Source organism: Colossoma macropomum, unplaced genomic scaffold (assembly GCF_904425465.1).
Source record: "Colossoma macropomum unplaced genomic scaffold, Colossoma_macropomum, whole genome shotgun sequence".
NCBI lineage: Eukaryota > Metazoa > Chordata > Actinopteri > Characiformes > Serrasalmidae > Colossoma > Colossoma macropomum.
Genome location: NW_023494804.1, coordinates 26,162,542 through 26,187,975, shown reverse-complemented (window position 1 = coordinate 26,187,975; position 25,434 = coordinate 26,162,542). Strand labels below are relative to the sequence as shown.

Here is a 25,434-nt window from a genome sequence, read left to right as displayed (position 1 = left end):
CTTCAATGCTGTATCCACTAACCTGCTGACATCATAACCTACTGCAACCCACGGCCAAACACTCTGAAAAATTCAACACCTCATTTAACAACCACCTCCTTCTTCCCTCAGGCAAAATAAAGGCCTCCACGAAGGAAAGAGATGCAGAATGGCAAAACAAATAAAAGAATAACCTAGAGACCTCATCAATGTTTCATGGCTTTCCTGTCATTTAGTTTCCTAGGACTCCAGTAATGACAATATATAGATCAAGCTGTTGTCAGCCCGTTAGGACCAATGGCTTTCACACAGCCTAAAGCCATTAAACACACACGCACACAAACCAACACAAAAGAAAGTGCATGAACAAATCTAATCAGCTGATTATTACTTGGTTTTCAACATCAAAAATCTAACAAAAAGTTAACAAGTTTTTGCTACGTTAAATTTAAAATGCCAAAGCAGTTCAGAAAATGTCAAATGAACTGTAAAAAAAGACATATAGAATAAATGCAAGATTTTCAGAACACTCACATGCCACCTCCAGCGAGGCATTGTGGCTGACTGCTTCTCCCAGGTAGTTCCTGGCCACACACACGTAGCTGCCGTCATCCGGTTTGCTGCGTCGGCCATGTACGATGCGCAGGAAGAAGAGTGAGCCGCTGGGCAGGAGCATTCGATGTGAGCGAGGATTGTCCCTGTCCGTCTCCACGCGCTCACCGTCCTTATACCACTCCACGGTGGGGGACGGCCGCCCCTCCGCCTTACAGTTCAGAGTGGCCGGCTCGCCCTTTGACACAATCAGGTCTGAGGGGTGCTCCACAATCCGAGGTGGAGAGTCCTCCTGACGAATGCGGGATGCTAGCAGTGGAAAAAAACAGTTGGTAAATCATTAACATGAACTAAACATTTAGTACAAGGAAAAAATAAAGTAAATAAATAAATACTGTGTCAGTATCTGTACCAATACTGGCACTTAAAACGCAGTATCGGTATCGGTGATGGGGATACCGAAACTTATGACCAACACCACAAAGCAATTTCTGACATGTGCATGCGTGCCTGTAAGGCGAACTTAATAACACAACGGCAGTGTGGGATGACAAGCAGCACTAAAAAATACTCATGGCAGATTCTGTATCGGCAGTTTTTGGTGTGAGAAACACGCTAATGGAGCCTGAGCTGCTTCTTTCAGTAATCACTCGTCTGCCACTGTGTGGCCACTTACAGTCTGAGTTAATGTTATTGAGACAGAGGAAGAAACCGGCAGATTTTTGGCGCAATGATAGCCATTAGCCTCAATTCAGCATTTAGCATAGCAGCCCAAGCCAAAAAAAAACCACTAAAAGTCGCTAATAATGACAGCGTGAATGACGGTGATGTTTACTGAACTGACGCTCAGAGATACAGCACAAGTGAACAAGACGCACGTATGAGACAAATGAGCTTGACAAATTTGGATGTTAAACAACATTCAGCTCTGTTTTCGAGCCAGAGAAGCTGCTGTGTGCTGATGTGTAAACACCACAGGTTCATCTGTATAATGTTCAGGTCTGTTTTTAACTGTTTTGTACAATTAAGATATTTTACATTTACTTACGTTGTTAAACAGTTCTTATTCCTAATTATATAATAGCCTAGTAAATACTAAATACATATAGTAAACAAACAAAAATAAGTTTTCTTAACCATCTAATGAATATGACAACAACAACAAGATATGCAGAACACAGATTATACCAAAATAATACATTTTAAAATGTAATTGTATAAATATCAGGACTTACAGGTGAGTTAGGTTAGACAGAATTAGTATTGGTATCGTTACTCTGTATCTTAGTGCTTTGTACTCTGATACCGATACCTATACTGTTAGTACATGTATCAGTATCAGAAGGGAAAAGTGTTATCAGAGCACCTCTAAAAAATATGTAGTCTACTCAGTGTAAGGCACAGAGTCCATTAAGTAAAGTAAGACATACTTCCTTAACCTTCATACTTCATTCTTCATACTAAACAGCTCACTGGCAATACAATCAGAGATGTCCAAGTTGGCCACAGTATAATGTATCAGCATGCAGAACTGGAACTTTCTGTGTAATATCTTTTTTTCTATCACTGCAAATGAAGTATTATGCTGCCTTTTTTGTCAACTGCACAGTGGTAGTTCTAAGCTTTAAGTGTTTATTATTCAGTAAACATAAAATATTAAAAAAGTATAATTTTGCAATATATTCTTAATATTTACATATCTAAATACATCAACAGAAACAGCATCAAGAAATTGTACTATTAAAGTAGAGTAGAAAGAGTAGATTAAAGTGCACAAATTTCACTTTTTGGCATGGCATTAAAGAGTTAAACACTTTATATTCAGATTAACTGTAATGTGAGACACCAGTGCTCTTTGAGGCACGATGAGATACAATCCAAACAGTCATGAGTGAAAAGTCAATGAGCAGATCAACCAAAAGAATATGTCTCCACACTACAGCAGTGGTGTGCATCTCAGTTTGAGCAAATGACCGGACAGCAGGCACGTCATGTCAACAAGATAGAGGAAGCTCAGTATTCCCATAACCATACAGGAGTGAAGGACTCATTGAGTTCAATCAGCTTTTTCATTAAGAAGCTCACTCAAGTGCTCTGCTCTCTCTCCTGGTGGAGAGATTTTGCGTTTGTGTGAGAACAGAGTCGCATACATGTGTGGATAGGTTTGTGGGGCCTCAAATGAATAAATATTTACATATAAATTAATTTATCCCAGTTAGATTAGTACCCATGATTTACCTTAAGAACATCCCCACGAGCCAAACTAATATATATATTGATTTTCACATATATGTGGCTTTATACAAGAATTGTCAAATATTTACATTTAAAAATAAAGTTTTCTTATATTTGAAGCACTTCCAATACCACTGGCTCAATCAAATAGTTTTATCTGAATCATTTCAATTGTTTTCTTAAAGGACACATATTTCAGTTCAATTTTTCAAATTTATTTAGCTCCCTATGCTCTTTGAAAAACAACTGTGAGGAGAATAAAACAAATAACACCTTAATTCAGTATTTGTAATACCCTGTCAATTATTGAAAAACAGGTAATTTTCTGGGTATTCATCATGTATATTAATGATCACTGCTCTCTTCTGTGTCTTAGTGAAGGGGACAGGGTAGAAGTGTGGCCTGTGTGCAGTGGAGAGCTCTATGACGGCTGCTGACTTATATATGCAGTTGGCGTCACTGTATGGTAAAATAAAATGTATATTCACACATATTCATGAGCACGTGCCAGCCAAGCATGTCATTGCACAACACGGTTTAATACTGAAACATAATTTGCTTTGAATGTTTTGAAAGCTTTTGGTTTACATTTTAGCCTCACAAAGAATTCTAATTTTCTCTAGCCTAGTAACAGGGATTTTCTTTTACATTAGCACCAAGCTAATGGTGGTGAATGTTGACATTTTATAGCAGCTCTCTAGATTAAAGACAGACATTTAAAGCTAACAATTAAAGTTAAATATTCTTTACTTTGGGTGTTACAGTTGGAATCTTGACTCCTTCAGTAAAGATTTAAACTCAGAGTCTTTCTCTTAATATTACCAAAGTAGAGCCTGATGTCTTAGCTATATGCCCAACCTACTCCAGTGAGGACAGCATATGTCCTATTCATTATCAGTGCATGTGAAATGATGTAAATGAGTAAAAGTTTGCTCAATGTCACGCAGAACTGAGCAGCAAATCCTAACAGCCTTTAGAGTTATAAGGGGATTGTAGATGATGAATAACGTACATAAGAACTGGTAAGGAAAATGCAGTTCAGTTTACCAGATCCCCTTTGTAATCTTAGGAAACACAGCATAAAATATCTGAAATATTTGTTTAATACTAGAATTTACTGTTAATTAAACACCCAGCAAAGCTAGAATTAAAAACTTTGTAAGCACTGCTTAAAAATCAAGAATCTAATATTCTAATAAGTACAGGTGATTGACATCACTCTGTACAAGACACCCAACGTGCTACACAACACATGTTAAACTAAAGACAACAGTACGAGCAATGAGTGAAACTGGAGCTACATATGCAGTTGGTGCTACAGACTACCCTGCTGTGTCCAATAGTGTGGCTCATTATATTCTCCAGCTTTTCTGTGTCAATGCTGGCATTACCGGTTGGACCAACAAAAAAATGGAGTGAAGACAGACGAGCTAGCCGGGCAGCTCCGTTACACCTGCTAGGTTAGCTTTCACTTACTACGCTGCTCAGTCAAGGCGTGTGAAACTGTGGGGATTGTGAAGTTTTGTTAAAGCTGGTGGGACAAACCACATTAGCCTTGTGACTAAGGGTAAAGGGAAAGCTTAAGCAGGCTTCGTCCAAAATTAGGACCACATGGAAGGGGAACGTCAAAGTAAATAAGTGAGAAAATAGGGATTTCCAAAACTGGAGTTCAAAATACTATTCAAAGAAACAGAGAGAATGGGACTCCTAACAACCATGCAAGACTTGGTAGATCACCAAAACTGTCACTATCAGACAAGCAGTACCTGATACTTTTGTCTTAGAGAGAGAGGAAAAATAAAGCTCCACTCGTTTAAAAAAAATCCATTGTGTTTCTGTCCATTTCTGTTTCTGTCAACACTATGAGTCTGAAAGGATGTGTAGCTGTCAAGAAGCTGTTATTACGAAAAGGAAAAAAACAAAAAGAAGACAATTTACAAATCTAACAAAACTGCTGGTTTTCTCAGGACAACCGACCTCAACATCATTAAATGTGTTTGGGACTACTTGCATCTTGAGAAGCAGAAAATAAAACCAACTTCTAAGACTGAACTTGGGAAGTGTGGAAAAGTATCCCTGCAGATTTTTTGTATTAGATACTGAAAGCAAGTTTCTAAAAAAAATGAATGCTGTAATAAAGGTAAAGAGTGAACATACTAAACAGTTGTTGAGGCTTCCATGTAAATCCCATGTGTCAAACACAAGGCCTGCAAAAGGATTTTAATTTTCTATTAACGTTTTACAATGCACTGCACTACAGTCCCCAGCATGCACTGCAACATTATGTGCACTCTGACTCTCCTACCCCAACAACAATCTATGGTACAGCAATTACACCTCAATTCTATACAATTCCACACCAGTCATATCACCAAACACACTAGCTGCATTTCAGCTGCAGTTCAAGTATTCATGTAATATTTCAAGGTGTACCACAAGCGCCTGTATTTTACTGCTGAAATATTTTGAATAAACAATGGCCAGATATAGCATAACATTTAATAAAAATTTAAAACATTTTTTTCTTTGGCCCACAGATTTGTTAAGATTTTTTAATATGGCTCCTTTAGTGGTCAAGTTTGACACCCCTGGTGTAATTAAATAAATGAAGAGCAGTCTTTGACTTTTGCACAGTACTGTGTAAGTACAGTACTTACAATAACTTCATCTCTGACCTTTGACTAGGTTTATATCACACAATACTCAAACACATACTAACATTGCTGCCATACTGGTCCACTCTCCTTCATATCAAACACAAGAATAAACAGAAATGATAGCAGCAAATATGAGCAAATAATATGATCCACTAAGAGATCACCATTCATGTCATTGCACCAAGGCATAAGAAGCTCATAAGTGCCATAATCAGATGCATTAGCTAGTAATTCAGATGGTTTCTCAGTCTAACATACACTCTAAGCGACCATTTACTTGTTCCAGTGTGTTTCAGTCAAAAGGCTGCAAAATGCAAATGAGGACATTAAGAGATCACAGAAATTTCACAGCGACATAATCGTTAAAACCACCATCCCACTCATCACATCGCGTGGCAGTGGAGTGCATTAAAGATTTAACACCACAGCCTCTAAATATGAAATTCCATCTCGAGTTCAGTTTCAAAAGCCCGCTGTCTAGACTGTCTGCCTGATTCCAAAGCCTGTCTGACCATAGCAATTCCCACCATAAAGCACAGCTCAAATAATCTGCCAAAGTTAGACGACTCAAACCAGCGAAGACTCAGCTCATTCAAACGCAGCGGCTCACGCATAAGCACGCTCAACTGCTCCCTCAGACTACTGCTGCTTCATTAATCCTTTCAGTGCTCCTGTACATATGACTGCCCAGATTTCACACGCTTTCATCCACAGAAAACATGAAAACACCTCTGACTCTTCTGAGCCCGCTCTTAGGTGTTCAGCTACCCTTTATTAGCATACTGTACAATCAGAGCTATTTCTCACCCACAAAAGCAAAGAAAAAGGAAAATTGGGAAATGTGCATCATGTCGGTGTGGGGGTTTGGCAGACCTCAGTAGAACTGTCACGGCCTGAAGCTTCAAAGCATAAGCAGTAACTCACATTCACTGTAACTACCATTGTGAGTGTAGCTGATGTGTGAGTACATCTTTGAAAACAGATTTTCACCATGTGCTTTGTTGAAAGCCTGAAAATTAGGGAGGATGTGTAAATAACAAAGACAACGCCTTGTCAGATTTGAAGGCAATATTTTTTTCCGTAAGAATGAATTTCTTTGTAGCATCTCCCTTAGAAGTTGCCATTACTAACAACAATAGCAAAATCATCTTGTGATTCAGTATTATTTATTTCTCACTTGGAATTCAGAGAAACAAGGCAATAAATTCTGTTAAAAATATAGATTCTAAACTTTGAATCAACATCACGTCTGCTTAAGTAAAATATATTGCATTACGAATTTGAACTGAATTTATTAACCCTTGTGTGGTGTTTGGGTCTGTGGGACCTATTTTCAGAGTTTACCAATATAAAAAATGATGCAAATTATTATTTATTTCAACCTTAGATTCCTTGGCCTTTGCTAATTTTCTGTCAAGAACATATAAAATAACAAATTTCAATGTCTTCACACTGTATACCCTCCCTACATTTACATTACACATGAGGTGTTGGGGTGAACCCACGGGTAATAAAAGTGTGGAGGTGCTGTGTCCCTTCACTCTGTTCTCCTCCTACATGGCCTGCTGTCAGTGTTTGTGTCTGTGTCTGTGTGTGTATGTGTTTGTATATGTGTGTGTGTGTGTATGTGTGTGTGTGAGGGTGGACAACATGGACAGGCTGCTGACTGGCTACAGCTGCTAAAGGAGAACCCTACGCTGGCCACTTGTGATATTTTAAACAACTGGTGTTTTTACATAAATTGTTATGGCTGTATTGATTTAAAAAAACAATAATGCAGTGGGTCCACCGGACCACTGAGTAACAAAAACATCAACACCACACAAGGGTTTAAAAAAAGTACAGCTGGGCATGAGGTCATGTTTAACATGAAGAAAAAAGCAGAAAAACACCAAAAGTGCAAACTCTAAGCTATGAATGAATAGGCCTGCCACAATCATGACATCTTAGCTGAAGATTAAATGCCATATACATAAGTGCAATCAGCAATTTAACTGTCCTATTTTGTTCATCATATGCAACTATTTAGGCGCGAGTCTAAAGTGGTCAATTTGGCTGATTAGCTTTCTCGCTTCTTAGCTGTTAACACTAGCTCCCAGAAACAGCTTGAGCTCAAATAAACAAACATCCCACACATTACATACAAACATTACTTGCTGCCCTCTAAAGGTGTTGTAATGCCAGTCAGAAGATATAACATAACGCGTCTCATCAAATAAAGTTCCTTCTTTGATTTATTTTTATGTGCCACAACCCAAAGGATGATTCTGCACCACATCTGCTTGTTTCAATGTAACACAACTGAAAGCTAACAATTGTGAAAAATAATTGCACTCAACACCATTATAGTAATGGTGTAGTGAAACTAAAGTAATAACTCTCGGCCTCTTGAGATTAATACAGACAGAATCATAATTAGCCCCTGACCTTAAAGGGCTTGATCTCCTAGACAGAAAAAAAGTCCAAAAAACAGTGGGTACTCATAAAATGGTTTGAACAAATCAACTTCAAGGAGAATATGCAATCTGAAGATCGCCTATCTAATTATCTACTCAGTGTTTTTCCCCAGGCAATTGAGAAAGAGATTCGGGGGACCCTGGAAGCCCTCTACAACTGTTTCACCTCACCTACATCCTGATGTCCATTTCCTATGCTTGCAAAAAAAGACAACAGTAAAGGACCAGAGATCAGAGGCTATGAACACAGACACTGTATCCCAAAGTCAAACTCAATACATGGTCATGACGTCTCCTGTTCACAAATGTAGGAACAGTGATGAAGAGGTAATCAGGTATAATTTTAAAACTGCATTTCAAAACGCATACTTCCTCATAATATAGTTTGTCAAAAATAGTACACCATCATTGGCAGCACATACATTAATATAGTGTGTATAGTATGATTTGAGATGCAGCTTCAGTGTTTTTTTCACATAAATAGGCAACTGTGCAAATATTATAGACTAAAAAATGACCTCTGACTTTTTTTTTTAGTTTGCAAACAGGTTATTGGAGATAAAGGATGGTGAAAGCTATGCTGTACTCCCTGAAAGTCTATGGAGGCCCTTCCACAAGTCACTTAACCCCACATTACTCCAAGTGTGCTGCAGCTCTAAAAGATTACCTGAACATGAACGATAATGTTATAAAAAGATAGCAACATAACACTGGAACCCTGGATCTGAGAGATCATGAAAATCATCGAGTGATGCTCTGTATCTTTTACTACTGTTCTGCGAACACTGTTGTAGCACATTAATAATGCAATACAGCAACTAGTGTACTACTGATGAATTATAATGCATTATGTATAGAGTTAGTACTTGATGGTATCATTAAAATGCATGTATCTCAATATTTTCCAAATATAATATAGCACCATATGGTATCTAATTTAACATGTATAAAGTTAACAAAAAAGTTTCCTGAGTATTCGTGCTCTATGCTAAAACAGTGTCTTACAAACCTGAAACAGCTCTGACTACTTTGCTGTTTTCTTCTCTTAAAATTAAACCAAAGGATTACGAACAACTATTGTAACCAATAACCTGACGCAACCCTTATTTCCAGAATAAAAACTTAGTACGTATCCCTAAAACCGATAAGCAATATCACAGCGTGTCAGTATCACAGACGATTTATCGCTCAGCACTATTAAGCTTCAACTGAACATCTGCAAGTATGAATCTTACAGACTGCAGCCCATTAACGGTGTTATTAAATAAGCTACCCACAGAGCCCCGCAGGAGAAATTACTACACATTTCTACCTGTAGCTCTCATCTATACAGAACAGAAAGGCACACAACAGTTTTCATACGTGGCTCGATATTTTACCAGTGAGTACGCTCGCTGGATAAAACGTGACCCCGTGTTATCGATTCGACAAGGCAAAAAGCTCAACAGCCGTCACGGATTCACTGTAGGATAATTAACACGCCCGAGCAAGCAAATTAATTAGCCTGGGCGAGTTAAACACAAGAAAGCCATGTATGAGAGAATCTCAGAGAATATGTTTTGCCACTGAGTTTGACTAAAAAGCTGGCAGTATAATGAGGATGAAGTTGGCTTCTTATTTGAATTTTCCGTTCCACCTTAAATGATGCAGCAGTTACATTCTGGCGCCTGCAGCACCGTTTAAGGTGGAACGGAAAATTCAAATAAGAAGCCAACTTGGACTGGCGGCAATATAAGTGTTCTGTGTGCAGTAGCTAAGCAAACTAGACACCATTTAAAAGTCACATTATTGCAGTTTTATACGTGTTTATTTCGCATTTATTAGTCTAGCCCGAGTTTTTAAAGAAACACCAGTTAACCATCAGTTAATTAGCTAGCATACACTGAGATAACGATAGGATAACCTGTGTCTGTCCCCAAACAAGCCCAAAAGGCTGCTTTAGAAGGAAAAAAATGTTGACTGGCAGTATGTTAAGACAGTTAAGACACGGGACAAGTTGAATAAAACTAGACAAAAGCCGCTCATAAGAGCTCAGAGCTTACCGTCGGTGTGAGTGTAGAGAAACCCACACAAAACGATGAACTGCAGGAGCTTCATGGTGACATAGCAACGCTCATCACTGCGCGCGCCAACTCTCTCTCGTGCAGTCCAGTCCCACAACTTGAGGGCTAAAAGAGCAGCGCAAAAATAAAAGAAATAATAATTCTCACGGTCGGTTCGCCTTCTTTCAGACGCACATCGCGCACACGCTTCTCAATGTCAGAGGAAGGAAGAGTTCATTTTGTTTTGTTGTCATTCTTAAGGAGAGCGAGCACACGCCGCGCGCGGGTGGATCACTTCACTTCTCCCCACGTTTCACCACCGAGCGCTCCATGCCATCCACTCGTACGCCTGAGAGCGTCCGCCGACGCCGAGGGTCTGTCTCAGCACGCGAATGTGAGCGAATCCTCTCTGAGACAGGTAATAAAAAGGGTGAGGAAAACACTCCGGCTGCACTAAAGCAGCGCCGAAACGCGTCTGAGCTGGCTTGAGGTGAAAGCGCCGTGCCGAGCGCGGAGCTGCGCAGCTGCAGTGGCTCCGCCACGAGGCAGCAGAGAGCCAGCGGAGTGGATCCTCATCTCCTCCTCCAGCCCACACCCGGAGAACACCCTCCAAACACAAGTGTCTCTGACAGCCAACGAGCTCAGACTGCCATGTTTCGTTAAAACAAGTTGGGAGTTAAACTCTTCGAAGTAGGAGTTGATTGCAGGGGGATTAATGGCACCCCGAGAGAACTGCTGAGTTCTAAAACAAGATGCCGTTTGTGATGAATATCCAATTCTTGTAACTTAGACATATATCATACATATTCTATACATACATATGCACACTGCTGAAATGTAAAAAAAAACATTTTAAATCTTTTTAAAATCTATTTTATTTGTACTTTTAGTATTTTTATTATTATTTATTTTTGCTGGTCGTTTGGACCACACAAGGTTTTGGCGCCCCCTGTCGACAAAAGAAAATAGTCGCATATTTATGAAGACATTTATTAATGTACAAACTTGAAAAAAGATGGTTCTTCAAGGGTTCTTTAGTAAAGAAAATGGCTCTATATAGAGCCATGAGCACTCAAAGAAAGGGTTCTTTGCATTGTGGAGGTTTCTTCAGATTGATGGCGAGTGTGTTTTATAAGGTTCAAAAAGGGTTCCTCTACTGTTACAGGCTTGACAATGTAACAATAGAAGAACCCTTTTGGTGTTATTTAGAAGATGTAGATGTAGTTTAGTCGAGATGTAGATGAAGTCATTCAGAGTGGTTTGGTATGAAATTGTGCATTGTAGAGAAACCTACACACTTAAAAAGGTGGTTCTTCATGGGTTCTTTAGTAAAGGGAATGGTTCTGTTAGTTCTATTTCATGCCTAAATGGTTATTTGCAAGGTGAAATGGTTCTTCTGGGCCATAGGTTTTCTCTGAAGCCTGTTTTACTTTAGAACACCCTGCATGTACTTGTCTGTTCTGAAAATATCTTGTAGACCAAAACCTTTTCAGTTGAAGTAAAACAATGTCTTAGGCCTCAGGCAGTGCGTTCATTACCATTTAACGTAATAGCTTGATCTAAGGTAGCAATTATAAATGCATTAAACTCTTCAGATGTGTGCTTACTATTACCACCACTTTGAACAAGTCTGCTTTGGTAAGTTTCTCTAGAACGGAGCATTTCTCACTGCAGCTGCGCAGCTCCGCGCTCGGCACGGCGCTTTCACCTCAAGCCACCTCAGACGCGTTTCGGCGCTGCTTTAGTGCAGCCGGAGTGTTTTCCTCACTCTTTTTATTACCTGTCTCAGATGAGTGACAATGAGTATTGTGTAGGACCCCCTCTAGCCCAGTGAAGTGCAGCAACTCAACGTGGCACTGATTACCACAAGTGGGCTAAACACATCTGGAGGGATGTTGAGCCGTGCCATCTGGAAAGCCACCCACAGCTCAATGATATTTGTAGGTGCAGGATCTCAGGTGCGAATGGACCTCTTCACCACATCCCATAAATGCTTGATTGGGCTCATGTTGGGCAAACATGCAGGCCACACCATTTGTTGGAACTCTCCAGAATGCTCCTCGAACCAGTTCTGGACAACTTAGGCCCTGACGGCATAGTGCATTATTCTGCTGGAACATTCCATCATTGTGGAGGTACATGAAAGAGCTGCTAATGGTCCACAAAGAGCTGCTAATGGTCACCATGCAGTAAAACGTAGCGGTTACCAGTCAGTGACGTGTTTAGACAGACCAGTGGACCCAACCCATGCTGTGACAACACACTCCACACCAGTATGGAACCATCACCAGCCTGTACAGTGCCTTGTTGACAACTGGGGTCCATGGCTTGATGGGGTCGATTGGAACTGTGACTCTTCGGACCACGCCACATGTTGCCAGTCCTCTAGAGTCCAGTTAGCAACCTCACAAGCCCAGGTGAGGTGTTGTGTCCAGTGTCATGGTGTTAACAGAGGCACTCTGGTGGGTCTTCTGCTCCCATATACCATGGAAGCTGAAGAATGCTGCACTGAACTGCAGGATATGCATGTAGGGCCTTCTACATTGAATGTGGGTGTGATTTTTGCCGGAGTAACTTGTCTGTTTGCACGGACAATTCGAGCCAGACACCGACAGTCATGATCATCAAGTATCCGTGGGCAGCCACTGCGCTGTCCACTGTGGTGGTAAAGCCTTCTATGACATATTCCTGGTACACACGTGACACTGTGGGTCATTCTGTATTATTCTGAATTATTTGAAATTCCATTTCAGAGAAACCTGATGAGAATTGATCACAGTGGTGGTGATAGGAACCAGACATCCAAAGCTTTTGAAACATTTTTGAAAAAAAAAGTTTTGAAAAATTTGTGGAATTCTACAGAGCCTGGAGGGTTTTGTAAAAATCTGGTGATACTATCAGGTGAGCATCCAGTAATATGTGGTGAGTACCTGATCCTATGTGGTGAGCACCTGATACTAATAGAAATATATAATAGAATTGACTTTAATTCTTCAAGTAAAATGGAACTGCAACACAAGGTCACTGGAGATGGAAATCTGAATCCATAAGCACTTGTTGCAGAGTAGATGTCACAGAAAAAGAACTTGTCTCACCACAGTTGGACTCCTTGTTTTCTGTTAAATTATACACAGCCTAGGCTGATGTTATGTTCAAATTCATGATCTAGGGAAAAAACCCTAAAAAACCCACTAAAAAAGAACCATATTTTACTCAATCCACCCTGCAGGAATGTCCAGAGAGACCCCTGTGCTTGCTGTCAAAGTGAATCATTCCGCAAAACTACGTAAAGCTGCTGCTACACCCAGCTCAGCAGCTTGTTTGAGTGCTCAGTTACAATGCAGCGAGTGACACTGGTAGGTATTGCACTTGTGACATCTGTCCTGTGACCCAGATCAACATGTGCTGATGGCTGTCAGCCCCAGTGCTTTCTGCAGAGAAAGGGAGGTCAGGAAAAGGAGATGGGTGTAACAGAGCGAAACCAGTACATACACTACTGCAGAGAGTTACTCCATGAGACAAGATGAGCGTGCTGCTAGAGACGGCGCTCTCTTGCTCACATTTCTTGCTTGTTTGGCTTTTTGATCATCTGATCATTCACATATATACAAGTAAAATAAGTAGAGAACTTCTCTGAATCTGTACAATTTTGGTTCCTACACTGTTAGAAAAAAAAGATTTTTTTGTGTGTGTCCTGAGATACAAGCAATGTAAATGTACCCTCAGTAGTAATCAGGTACTGATTTTTCCATATTACTGCATAATTTGGTCATTTCAATTCTAGAGCTTACAGAGTCTGAATTGTTCACAGTGGTAGTGATAGGATATATATATAGATATATATATATACATATATATACATATATATATATATATATATATATATGTGTGTGTGTGTGTGTATCTATGTATAGTTACAAATACACTGCCTGATTCCTGAGACGTTGTTTTACAACAGTTTTAAGATAAACGCCATTAACTAGATAAACTATGCAATTATGTTTGCAGTCACATTCACATTCTGTATTAACAGTTTTGAGTCTCCACTCTTCTGTCAAAATGGAAAAACATGACAAAACTGTAAAGGATGTTTTTACTTTCCACAAAAAAAGACTAAAAATAAAGACTCATTAAAATAATTAAATAATCAATTTCAAATCATGATAAAATATCATATATCATATAATCAAAAATGTTCTGCACTTTCATCAGCTTTCCTCTGCTTGTTTCAGACAGCTATGAGTGAGAAGTAGGACAATTAATACTGAATTACACCATTGTATTACCAGGCCCAGCAGGGTCTTCTGAGGGTCAACCCAACAATGAGCATTCAAAATTGCATACTGTAAAATTACAGAACTCAAAACACCAAAAAAAAAGAAACAAAAGCAACAAATTATTATTATTATTATTATTATTATTATTATATAAATTGTCAGTCATTGTATGGGCAAACAAGGCATACATTGCAAACAGAGCACTCTAAAGACCACCATGTTGAACAGTAAAACAACAGCTGATGGGGGGAATATATATACACATATATATTTATATATAAAGTTAGCAGTCTCTAGGCTTTCTTGTTTTTCACACTTTATCAGAGACTTACATAACAAATAAACATCCATCTTCCATCTATTTAGTACATTTAGTGAACCAGTAAACTCTCAAAATTACAGTTTAGTGAAGTGAGCATGCTGTCATCAGTTCACTCACTATGGAAGGCATAGTTCTCCACTGACATCACACAGTCGTGCTGCCACCATTTTGGTAGATTCATTCGGCACCGCAGTGTAATGAGATAAAGCTATAAATATTTATATTTATTTTTAATATTTTATTTTATTTGATTTGTTGCTGCAGTGATAACAAACGGTAGCTAAAATCTGAACAGCTGAGATTTGCGCTGTTTTTTTTTTTGTTGTTGTTGGCGCGTCCCAAACCGCATACTAGCACACTGAACAGTATGCAGAAAATAATGCAACTACTATTAGAAGTGCACTCATTAGTGTAGTAGGTGAAGTATACAAGTCTGTGGTTCAGGCTGTTCAGCAGTCCAGCAGCTCCAGCGGCTGATAATAGCTCTTCTGTGCTGCTCATTAGCTGCTCATTAAACATGTCCAAATGAAGGTTCAAGGAATTTCCTGATTAAGCATTTACTGAGGTAAGCTGAGGTTAACTTCCTATTCGCCAGCTTCTTGGTTTTTCCATCTGAATTTACATGACCAAATCGTAAGGCAAATTATTCAGTAACTGCATTAAATAAATGTACATTTTTATTTTATTTATTTTTTGTAAAAGTTTCCTTCAAATTAACAAAAAATGTGTTCTATGATCATACATATATTGCTATATGCTTACAATTTACTGCTGAAAGCCAAAAATCTTAGACGCTCTTTGTATTATTTTATAAAAAATCATTTTTACAGAGCAGATCACTGAAGAGACGCCATCTGTTTATAGTTTATAGCCCAGAATTGTGGAAAAATCGGTCGACTTTCAGTAGACAAAAAAAATTGTGAGTTCAGCTTCTTCTATTATAAGGGTTTCAAATTACATTACCCATCTATTTAACTGGAAAGAAGACAGTTACAGCTCTCATATGACACCCACCTAGCTTATGAAATATTAAAGTTATGAAGAATATGACGAAGTGCGTTTTGGAACCACCGGTGATCCCAAGGAGTTGAAAAGGTTAAGGTGGAACGGAAGATACAATTTAAAAGCTGGCAAAAAGGAAGCTACCTTCAGCATTATATATATATATATATATATATATATATATATATATATATATATATATATATATATATATGTGTGTGTGTGTGTGTGTGTGTGTGTGTGTAAGTTTATTGTTTAAGAGCTTTGGAAGTTTTGGTAGCCACTTATTTATCTTATTTTTTGTAGCTAAAATCTGCATTTTTATAAACTCTGGAGATATGCAGGATATACACATCCTGTCCACCAATCAAGCTGATCTTCTCCTCGTAGCGTATTGTTGAGGCTGTAACGTTATAAAGTGTCCACATTCTGGTCTATTTAGATTGGTCTTCATCCTCCTGCAGGGTTTTAGCTGCACTAAGTGTGAGCAGACGGGCTCTATCAGAGCACAAGGGTTACAGCTCGCCAACCAAAATGGCGAGCCGTATTCTTAATGACATTAGTGACGTAGAAGCGTCTACTAGGGTTAACGCTGCCCGCGAGACCAGTTTTTGAAAGCAAATAAACATGTTTATCTTGTAAACGTTTAAATGTAAACCTCTATACTGACGTCACCGACATGGAACTTGAGCCATGATAAAACAGTGAGAAAAGAACGTTGAGCCTCAGTCGTTCACCGACACCCAACGCGATTAGCTGTGTTTTCTGTGCTCTCAACAGTGCGATCATCTGTGCTCTTCAACGATGCAGCGTTTCTTGAATATCAACGCCATCGTGTCCGGAGTGAAGATACGGTGGCGCCCTCTGCTGTTTGCGGCTGGAGCCGCGGCCACCACCGTCGGGGCGTACTATCTGCTCTCCTCGACGTTTGGAGATCGGCAGCGGAGACGGACGACGGTCGAAGGTCAGTTAGCTCTTTTTAATTTAAACATTTAAAAATAAACACACAGATATACATACATACCGTGTTTGTAAGTGAGTAAATATGACTAGTTACATACTCACATCTGCAGCTAACGTTAACTCAACTAGCTAGCGTTAGCTAGCTAAAGTCGACACCTCCTTCAGAGCAGTGATGGATGACGTGCCGCAGGGATTTGGACTTTTAAAATACAGAAAATGTCGGAGTCTTCAGGTTCAGGAATGTCTGTTAAATGTTTTTCAGAGCCTTCTGAGGTTCAGAGACTCCCAGCTGCCTCTCCTCTGGTGGAACCGAGCGTTTTGTGTGAGCTGTACGCCGGTTTCACCACCCAGCCCTACAGAGACCAGCCTGAGGTCAGTATCCAGCTCCACCCACATGAAATAGACTAAGTCTAAGTTCACACCGCAGGCGAATCAGATTTATTTCTCAGATCATCTCTTTTGAGGCGACTGTCCGCGCTGTTAGTATTTAAAATTGATAAGATTAGATTTGTGTGTCCATACGTCACCAGCCCATCTGCATGGGTTGCTGTGGTAACGACGTAGGCGTGAGAAACTACGCAGCTACGCTGGTTATGCGGATTTTAAACAGCACTATGCAAACTCCAAACCGCACTTTCAGACCTGGGCTATCAGCTCCTTACAAGTACGCCTCTAGTGGTTCTTTTCAGAATTGCAGTCAGACCCGGCCCTAGGAGAGAAGTTTAACGTGAAACGCTCTTGGTTAAATGGTTCTTCAGATTGATATCTGAGGGTTTCTTAAACATTATGCAGTAATATCAGAGCACGTTCTCTGGTAATAGGCATCTGTACCTACGTCTCCCATGCTCTCCATGTTACAACTGGCAAGCCTCTTGACCTTTACGTGGCATCATATCCGGAGCTGAGAGTGCGGGGCTGACAGTAAGGTGTTGAGAGTGCGGTACTCCGGCTCTGCAGCTAGACCCTTCTCATTTTAAACACGGATACAGGAGAGATTGAGGTGCATCATCTCGCCCCCCAAGCTTTTCAAAATTCTCTGGCAAAATTCTCAGCATGAATCGTTGGCACTCTTTTTGAATCCCAGCACTTCTGTCATTCTGGATTTCATGTTAGTTGTGTCCCAATTCAGTGGCTGCATCCTTCAGACGCTGCATTTAAAGAACGATTACGTCACAGTGGCACAACTAGGCTGTCCCATTTCAAAGGCTCCTTCATTTCCATGGTAACGAAGGATCCAACAGGGGGATCCTTCGCCAGGCAACATATCCTGAGGTTCATTGCATGCCAACAGAGATTTGAGAACATGGCAACATCAGCAGAGGAGCGAACGGCGGCTGAAGAGTACACTTTTAAATATAAGTATTGGGTTTAAATTATGGCGAATAGCTAACAATATAAATGTGAAAAAACCCTCATCTCATCAGTAGTTAGTGGTGAAGCATCTCCAGCTCTAAGAAAAGATTTTTATTTTAAATCTAAGGTTCTGGCTTCATCTTTATAGAACTTTAAAAGAACTTGACAGGAACCGCGTTTCGCGGTGCAGTGGTAAGGACAGGAACAGCCTTGCTGTGACGCAAAACAAAAATCCGGCGTAAAGCAGACCGTCTCATTTTGGTGCTTCGTGGACCACGTCCTTCGAAAGATGCAGCCCCTGAATTGGGACACGGCATGTTGTTGTTTGTCGCATTGGGTGTGACGCAAAAGACACTTTGAAATCCGATTTGAGCAACCACTGCGTTCAGACGCATCTGTAAAAATCCAATTGACATCGCATTTCAAATCACCTCCAAATGTGGTTTGAATCAGATTTCATGTGGGTTTTAGCTATCCAGACTATCAAAAATCAATCTGGATACAATCTGGATATAATATAAAAATCAGATTTGCGTTGGCAGTCTGAACATTTAAACTTCACAATAATTTCAAAGCTTATTGTAATTGTTTAAGATTTGACAGTTAACTTAAATATATCTTTGTAATAGCATTTGTTCTATTGTTGTACCACTTCAGAGTCCCAGACTCTTTCTGGAGCCGCTGGTCTTGCAGTTCCATGGAGGACTGCAGCGTTCGTTCTGGACTCTGCGGTTCTCCTATACACGATGGCACAACAGAGACAACCAGGTATGTACTTCTACGTGTGTTCACAAACACCTGTTTGGTATTTTTAATCTTAACTCTAGCTTTATTGTGCATGTATGTTTATTCTCCAGAGGATTTGTGTCAGGCGGCATTACGTGCTGCTGATGCGGGGGGCAGTCGTTTGGTCCTGGTGGATTCTCACCAATGACTTTTTCTTAACATCTTCTAAGGTAACATTTTCCTATTGCAGTCATTTTCATTACCAGTAATTCATTTGGTACGAATTATTAGGAATTGTTCTTCAGATTAGCCACACGATGATCATATCCTTTGTTACAGAGCCCCATCTGGTACGCTTCTGCAGCAAGGGTCACCCTGGCCGAGGTAAGATATCTCATCCCATGTTTTTGTTCACTCAAGCCTGGCCTTGTGATGGAGCTATACTCACATTGTAACGCTGATGTAAAGAGCTGAGTTTCTGTTGTTTCTTTTTCAGCGCATTGAAGGTCACCTGACTCGTGTGGCATCTTGTATGTTCACCGAGCACTCCACCTTCACAACTTCCAGCGGAGTTCTGGTACTCTAAACATGTTTTAATCAGTGCTAGCATATTTATCCTTGAGAAAAAGATGCCATGTATTGAGTATGTGTTGTTCTACAGGTGACAGAGGTCTCCCGCACTCGTCAGGCCCTCGTCATCAGCCATGATGAGTGGACCTTCTGTGCTAACTCAGACTCAGAAGTGATCCCCACTGAGCCAGACCCTCAGCCTGAGCCCAGCATGTCTCCTGATCCTCGGCCTGGCCCAGCTCCTACTGGTCAGAGCTCTCCTGAGGTAAAACTAAACAGATTACTATTATTAGGCTAGTTGTAACATCCTGGGCTGCACATGGCTGTAACAGAAGTTGAATATTTGGTATTATAGGCAGCTGGAGGCAGTGCTGACCCTGTGGCTCGGGAGGTACCCTCTCTGCAGTAAGTATTTTTTTTAAGTATTTTTACGTTGTAATGGAATCTTGGTGTTTATGTTAATTTTCATTCTGAAATCAATTTGTTTAATGTTCACATGTAAAATGTACTCCTTTTCCACAGTGCCTACTCAATGATTAAGGGGATAGGAAACTTTCCCCTAAAACTGACCGCCCTGCGCCAGGCTTTCACTGTAGGTGACACCACATAAAACTGTTTTTAAGTAGCAATGCGTAGCCAGTTTTTCCTTTCTTATCACCTTTTGCTTCATTTCTTTATATGTAGCTTATACTCAGCAATGTTGAGTGTCGCCAGTATATCTGCGAGTCTGGCAGCATCATTTTGGACGAACTGGCCAGCCTAAACGACAGGGTAACAGTATAATCATAATTTAGGAAACAAGCATCATAGTAAATTACATAATGTAATATAAATTATTTTAAAAATGCGGATTTGAACATCTCTATTTTTATTGCTGCAGGATCTGACTGTCTTCCAGCAGTTATACGACCAGCTGCTGGCGATGGCTCAGAGTCCTTCCTGTCGTGAAGGTATTGAAGAGGAGCTGGCGGAGATTGGAGTGAGTTCGACTAAATACGTTTTATTCACATGCTTGTGCTGTGGACGAATGGATTGTGCTGTGACACTAATGTTTTCTCATTCTCTCAGATTCGGCACTTCAACTTCATGGATGTTGTCTATGAAGTTGTGATGTTCCGGATTCAGGCAGGAGAGGAGCTTCAGATTTGTCCAGTAAGAGATCTTTCTGTTTTTTCAGTGGAATGTATGTCTTGTGTCCCAGATATCAGGGGATATAGATTCTGAATGTTGATTTAACACCAGCAATCCCAAATACTTTTTCACAATTATCCAAGTCAAAACTGGTTCTAGATTAGAGTTGATACATGGGGGCCTAGCTCAACTAAATATTATTGCTCTTTTTCATGTCTCATTTTTTCAGAGGCCAGGAGGATTTCTTGATCTTCTGATGACCGTGATGTCCTCTTTCTCTGCAACCACCCAGCAGAGCAGACCCAGAGCTCAGACGTACTTTCTCCAGGTCCAGGTAACTCTCAGAATCCATCACAACACATCACAGCTCCCTTTGAGCAATGTAAAGTAGAAAAGATGTGATTTTCTGTTGAGAGGTTTTGTTTGGCTCATTTGGTAACAGCCTCTAACTCTGTTTCTCAGAAAGCGATGCTGGTCTTTCTGGAAAGCATCTTTACTCTGGAGGAGGCCACGTATGAAGCTCCTGAGTCTGTGGCCACTACTGTGTGGGAGATTCTTGAGGACCACACTGAGGGTCTTCTAAACAGGCTGGAGGACATCTGAACATCCGACAGTTCTTTCGATCCTTCTTCCTTTCATTTCCTTCCCCTTCTCTAATTACAGCCCCTCCCTACTTTCTCTACACTGTAAAAAATGTTTAGTCAATGTGAAAAATGTACATCATGTGGTAACAAGTTGGTTAAGTAGGTTTATTTAAGTCAAGTAAATACTTTGATTGAATCAAACATTGAGCAATATAAGAGTTAATAGTAATAACCATTCAAAATCTCACTAACACTCTAAATCAGTTTCCCCACGGTTCCATTTTTTACAGTGTACCATCTCTTCTTCTTTTCATGACTTCAATATTAATGTTTTATTTTAGCATATTTACTGGTAACATTTGTTACAATATTTCACTGTATCTGAGTATCTACATTACTGTATAACTAGCATTTACACTTAGTTACTGCTTTATTTGTTAGATCTACATTATGGCCATTTTATCGGGTACTTTTAGTACATCTGCTGCCGTGCCAGCCTCCCTCTGTCTTGTCCGTCAATAGGACCATCACAGGATCACTGCTGACCTGATATTATTTGGGTGGGAGACCATTCACAGTACAGCAGTGACACCAATATTGTAGCAATATGTTGTGGGTGTTGCAGTGTGCTGAGTGTATCAGGCACAGCAGTGTCTATAGAACGATGGTCCTAAGATAAGTAGAGACTAGAGAATGACTCACACAAATTATTGCACAAGATTTAATCATTAGCTATAGCCTCTTAACTGTACACCTTAAAGGTGCATCAACAAGGTAGGTGTATGTAATCAATTGTCCAGTAATTTTACACAGTGTATAAAAACTCTAGCCACACACAACCATGTCAGTGTCACTGCTGTGTTGAGAATGGTCCCTCGCCCAAATCTGGTCAGTGGTGGTCCTGTGGTGATTCCTTTCCATTGAGGGTGTCTGCAGCAACAGATGGGCTACAGTCCATAATTGTAAACATACAGTGTCCCTGTATATGGTAGGTGTACCTGATAAAATGCAAAGTAGATAAAAAGTAGAGTTGGTTAATACACTGGCAACTCATATTGTTAGCATTGATGTATTTGTTTAGTTTTGTTTGTGTATTTTCCCTGTATTTGATAAGGTAAGTTTTATTTCAGTTTTCTTATTGTTTTTAAGTTTCATTTTCATTAAGAGGTGATGTAAATATTTGCATGATCAATTTACAAAATTAAGGCAGTATGTCTTTACTGTTTCTGTCTCTCTTTCCAAGGTTTCCACTGGATCTGAATTCTTCTTTGTGGTGGTAGACATGCTGTAAGTATTAGACTTCAGTTTAAAAATCTACTGGAAAAGCACTGTTTGTGTTATGAGATATTATGTAACTGCCAAATATATCTCTTTACACGTTATAAATATATCTCTTTATACATTATTTACACATTTGAGTTTAAAGACAGGTACCTCAGAGGTGATATTATGAAGACAGCCAGGATGTAAAAGTAATTAAAAAGTGTTCGGCTGAAAACTCTCTCTGTTCAAAACTGATACAGGGACTGTCTGGAAACGTGTGATCTTTGTCTTTGGTCTGATGTTTGCTGAGAAGGTGAGAACGTTTTCTTTATATGTGTTTGTACGTTATGGGTGTAAATGCTACAGCACAGGTATAGCGTGTTTGTGCAGAACCTCATCTTCTTGTTCCTGTGTTTGCAGGATTGCCAGTTGACAAGGGTGACAAGGTAACACAACACATCAAATCTTTTTGGCTTTCATTGCTTGAGTTTCTTTGTCTGAGTTTGTCTGAGTTGAGCGTATTTACAGGACTCTTTTTTTTCAGCATCAGCCTCAGGAACAACCTCGAGAACAGCAAAAAGACTGATTCGTCTAATGTCAGCATTGGAGACAAGGTAAGCTGTTTCACAAGACAGTTTGATTTGAACACCATTACTTAATCAATTATGTTCAGTATGTAAAGACATGCATCTGTTGACTAATCAAGAAACATCCTTAATTTTTCTCCTTTTAATCTTTTTACAGATCCACTTGAACTCTGCCTGAATCACCCCACCCGAAAACACACATTGAATATAAGCAGTGATAAATATTACAATATTGAATGGACACTAAAGAAGTACATCTTATCAACATCTCATATGCAGTAGCATCACATTTGAGAAGTCCCTTCCCAGTTACAGCTATGAAGCTATGAGATGAGTCCTGTAGCAAGTAATATAAAATTCATCTGTGTTTTGGGAGGCAGAAGAATGACAGTGCACAGCAGTTGTTTGACCAGATCAGCAGATCACCAACATGTTTTTTTTTTAATAATGTTCAAATACAGTTTTTAAGTTCACATCTTTACTGAAGTAGTTTGTAACACAGCAACATACAAAGAAAAAAAAAATCAATAAATAAGAAATACCGTTCTAGAGTTTGAAATCAATATTTTTAAGAATATAAAACCTATAAAATTTGATTGCAGAAAAGAGTATAAAATAATTCTAATATGCGAGTTCCTGTGCAACTTCGCAGGATTCAAATAATTACTAGGACAAAATGAAGATGTAAATAAAAATTATGAAATTTAGATGTGTCCAGAGCCGTAGAAGATTCTTAAACATAGCATCGATAATGATGTTGTGATAAACTTAGTATGTGTGGCACATGCCCATAATTTTATCACTGTATCTGTCTGGATGTCAGAGCTGGACGGCATAGGATTAAAAACATAGCCAAAATCTTCAGGACATTTCACTGTGTGTGATATTTCACAACACACTTGACTAGGCTGTTTAAATCTACAGCATGCGCTGTAAATCAACCTGGTCTTAGCCAGTTCATACATTTCTTATAGCTATTGCTGGTGCTGTTGTTAGATCCACAGAATTCCAAAATAATCAGCTTCTAGGCTTTTGTTAATAGCAATTAATTGCATATATTAATTATATATGCCAATAATTAAGCCATATTTGATGCTGTTTTTCTGTGAGAGAGGAGGGCTTAGCCCTGCCAGGCCATTTATACCAGCCACCCCAGAATATGAGACTGAATAACAGTATATTGAGAAAAAGTATATAAGCACTTAAAATTTAGTAGTATACTAACAGACATTAATATATTATTATACTGTTTGTATATTAAGAAGTTTTCACAGTATTGGACTGTGCGTTATTTATTGCATTCTTTTTCTATTACACTATCACTCCACCAGAACAAACATACTGAGCCTTAACTAACAACAAATCAAATAAATAAAGAATTACTGATCCTAAAAATGCCTGTTAGACTGTTTTTTCATCTATTTAAGCCTTTTGAAAACAGCAAAACATCTTGCTCATTTGAAAAAAACAGTGATAATCAGTGATGTTTTGACTTTTTGTATGAAGTATTCTATTTAGGAACTAAGTTATTATATATTTCAGCTACATTGAACTAGCAGGCCAGTCATAGTGCACACATTTTTTATTGACTTATCTAATCATGTATTAATGACCCTTCTTTTTTTGTATTGCACTGAATTTTTACTCACCCCTATCTTGTTACAAGGGGTCACAGTCTTTTCCTTTTTCTGTAACTGACCAAGTCAGATGAAGAGTAATTAAACACAAACTGAAGATTATCAAATGGATTATCAAATCTGACACAAAAAGTATGACTTTTAGTGTAGAAACATGAGATGTTACTTTTTTGTACTGTCATCTTCTGTATGTATCCAGTAAATCCTAGTAGTGATTGGATAGTAAAGTAGATCACACTCCGCTTGAGTCGTTTATTCCTAGTACGGGAAGGAACACCGCTGTACAATAAGGTTTATTTTCTGTTGTAGAGCCAAATGGTTGTACCAAAAGGCTGTACTGTTCTGTTTTGCGCTGGTGTCTACTGGTGAAACTGGTTATGGGTTCTTTTTCCATCCACTGAGCTGCTAAATCGGAACCATCAATACTGAGGAAAACTACATACAAGTGCTTCAGCAAATCACTAACAGACTAAATGCTACACCAGTCACTCAGTTTTTTGCTTTCAGTGTCTTTTGTCCTCTTTATGAGTGTCAGCTGAAACCAAGTACACCTGTACTGTGGTGGGTGGAACCTTTAGCCTACTAACTCATGTTGCACTAGTGTTAGCCTGGCCTTGGCTACAACTCAAAACCCACAGAGCAGGTTTGATTTTGGCTTTTTCTTACTTCAACACCAACCGCTCCACTTTGCTCTCTGAGGCGTGAGGACATGAGTTTTATCGTCTACACTCGTAACAGCAGAGCAGACCGATTCAAACCTGTACTGTGGTGTCTGAGTCTGTAGGCCACCAGATAAGCTAACAAGGCTAGAGGATGCTTCTGTTGAATAATGTTAAAAGTTTTTGGGGAAGATTAATAATAATTTATATAATATTTTGCTACAAATGAAAACGCAACCTTTCCAGCAAACAATTCAGCTGTAAGTGGCACGAGTGCAAACATTACAGCTGACCACATAGGTGAGGGTAACTGTAACAGACTGCGGGGATAGTTGGTAAATGAACATAATTAATTTAATCAAATTTTATGTTGTATAAACCAGATCTGCTTTGCCACAATAAATGTGATTAATGAAAAGGGAAAGTCAAACGTAACCAT

General features: G+C 39.4%; 1 protein-coding gene across 1 annotated transcript in view; it reads right to left on the bottom strand.

The window, feature by feature from the left end:
• Nucleotides 1-10,375, bottom strand: part of LOC118824789 (roundabout homolog 2-like) — a 138,649-nt gene extending 128,274 nt beyond the window's left edge. The window contains exons 1-2 of the mRNA XM_036595192.1: nucleotides 9,922-10,375; nucleotides 514-840 (exon numbers count right to left, since the gene is read on the bottom strand). Coding sequence (XP_036451085.1) covers nucleotides 514-840; nucleotides 9,922-9,976 — 382 coding nt within the window. The 5' untranslated portion in view covers nucleotides 9,977-10,375. The remainder of the gene's footprint in view (nucleotides 1-513; nucleotides 841-9,921) is intronic.
• Between the last annotated feature and the right edge of the window lie 15,059 nt (nucleotides 10,376-25,434).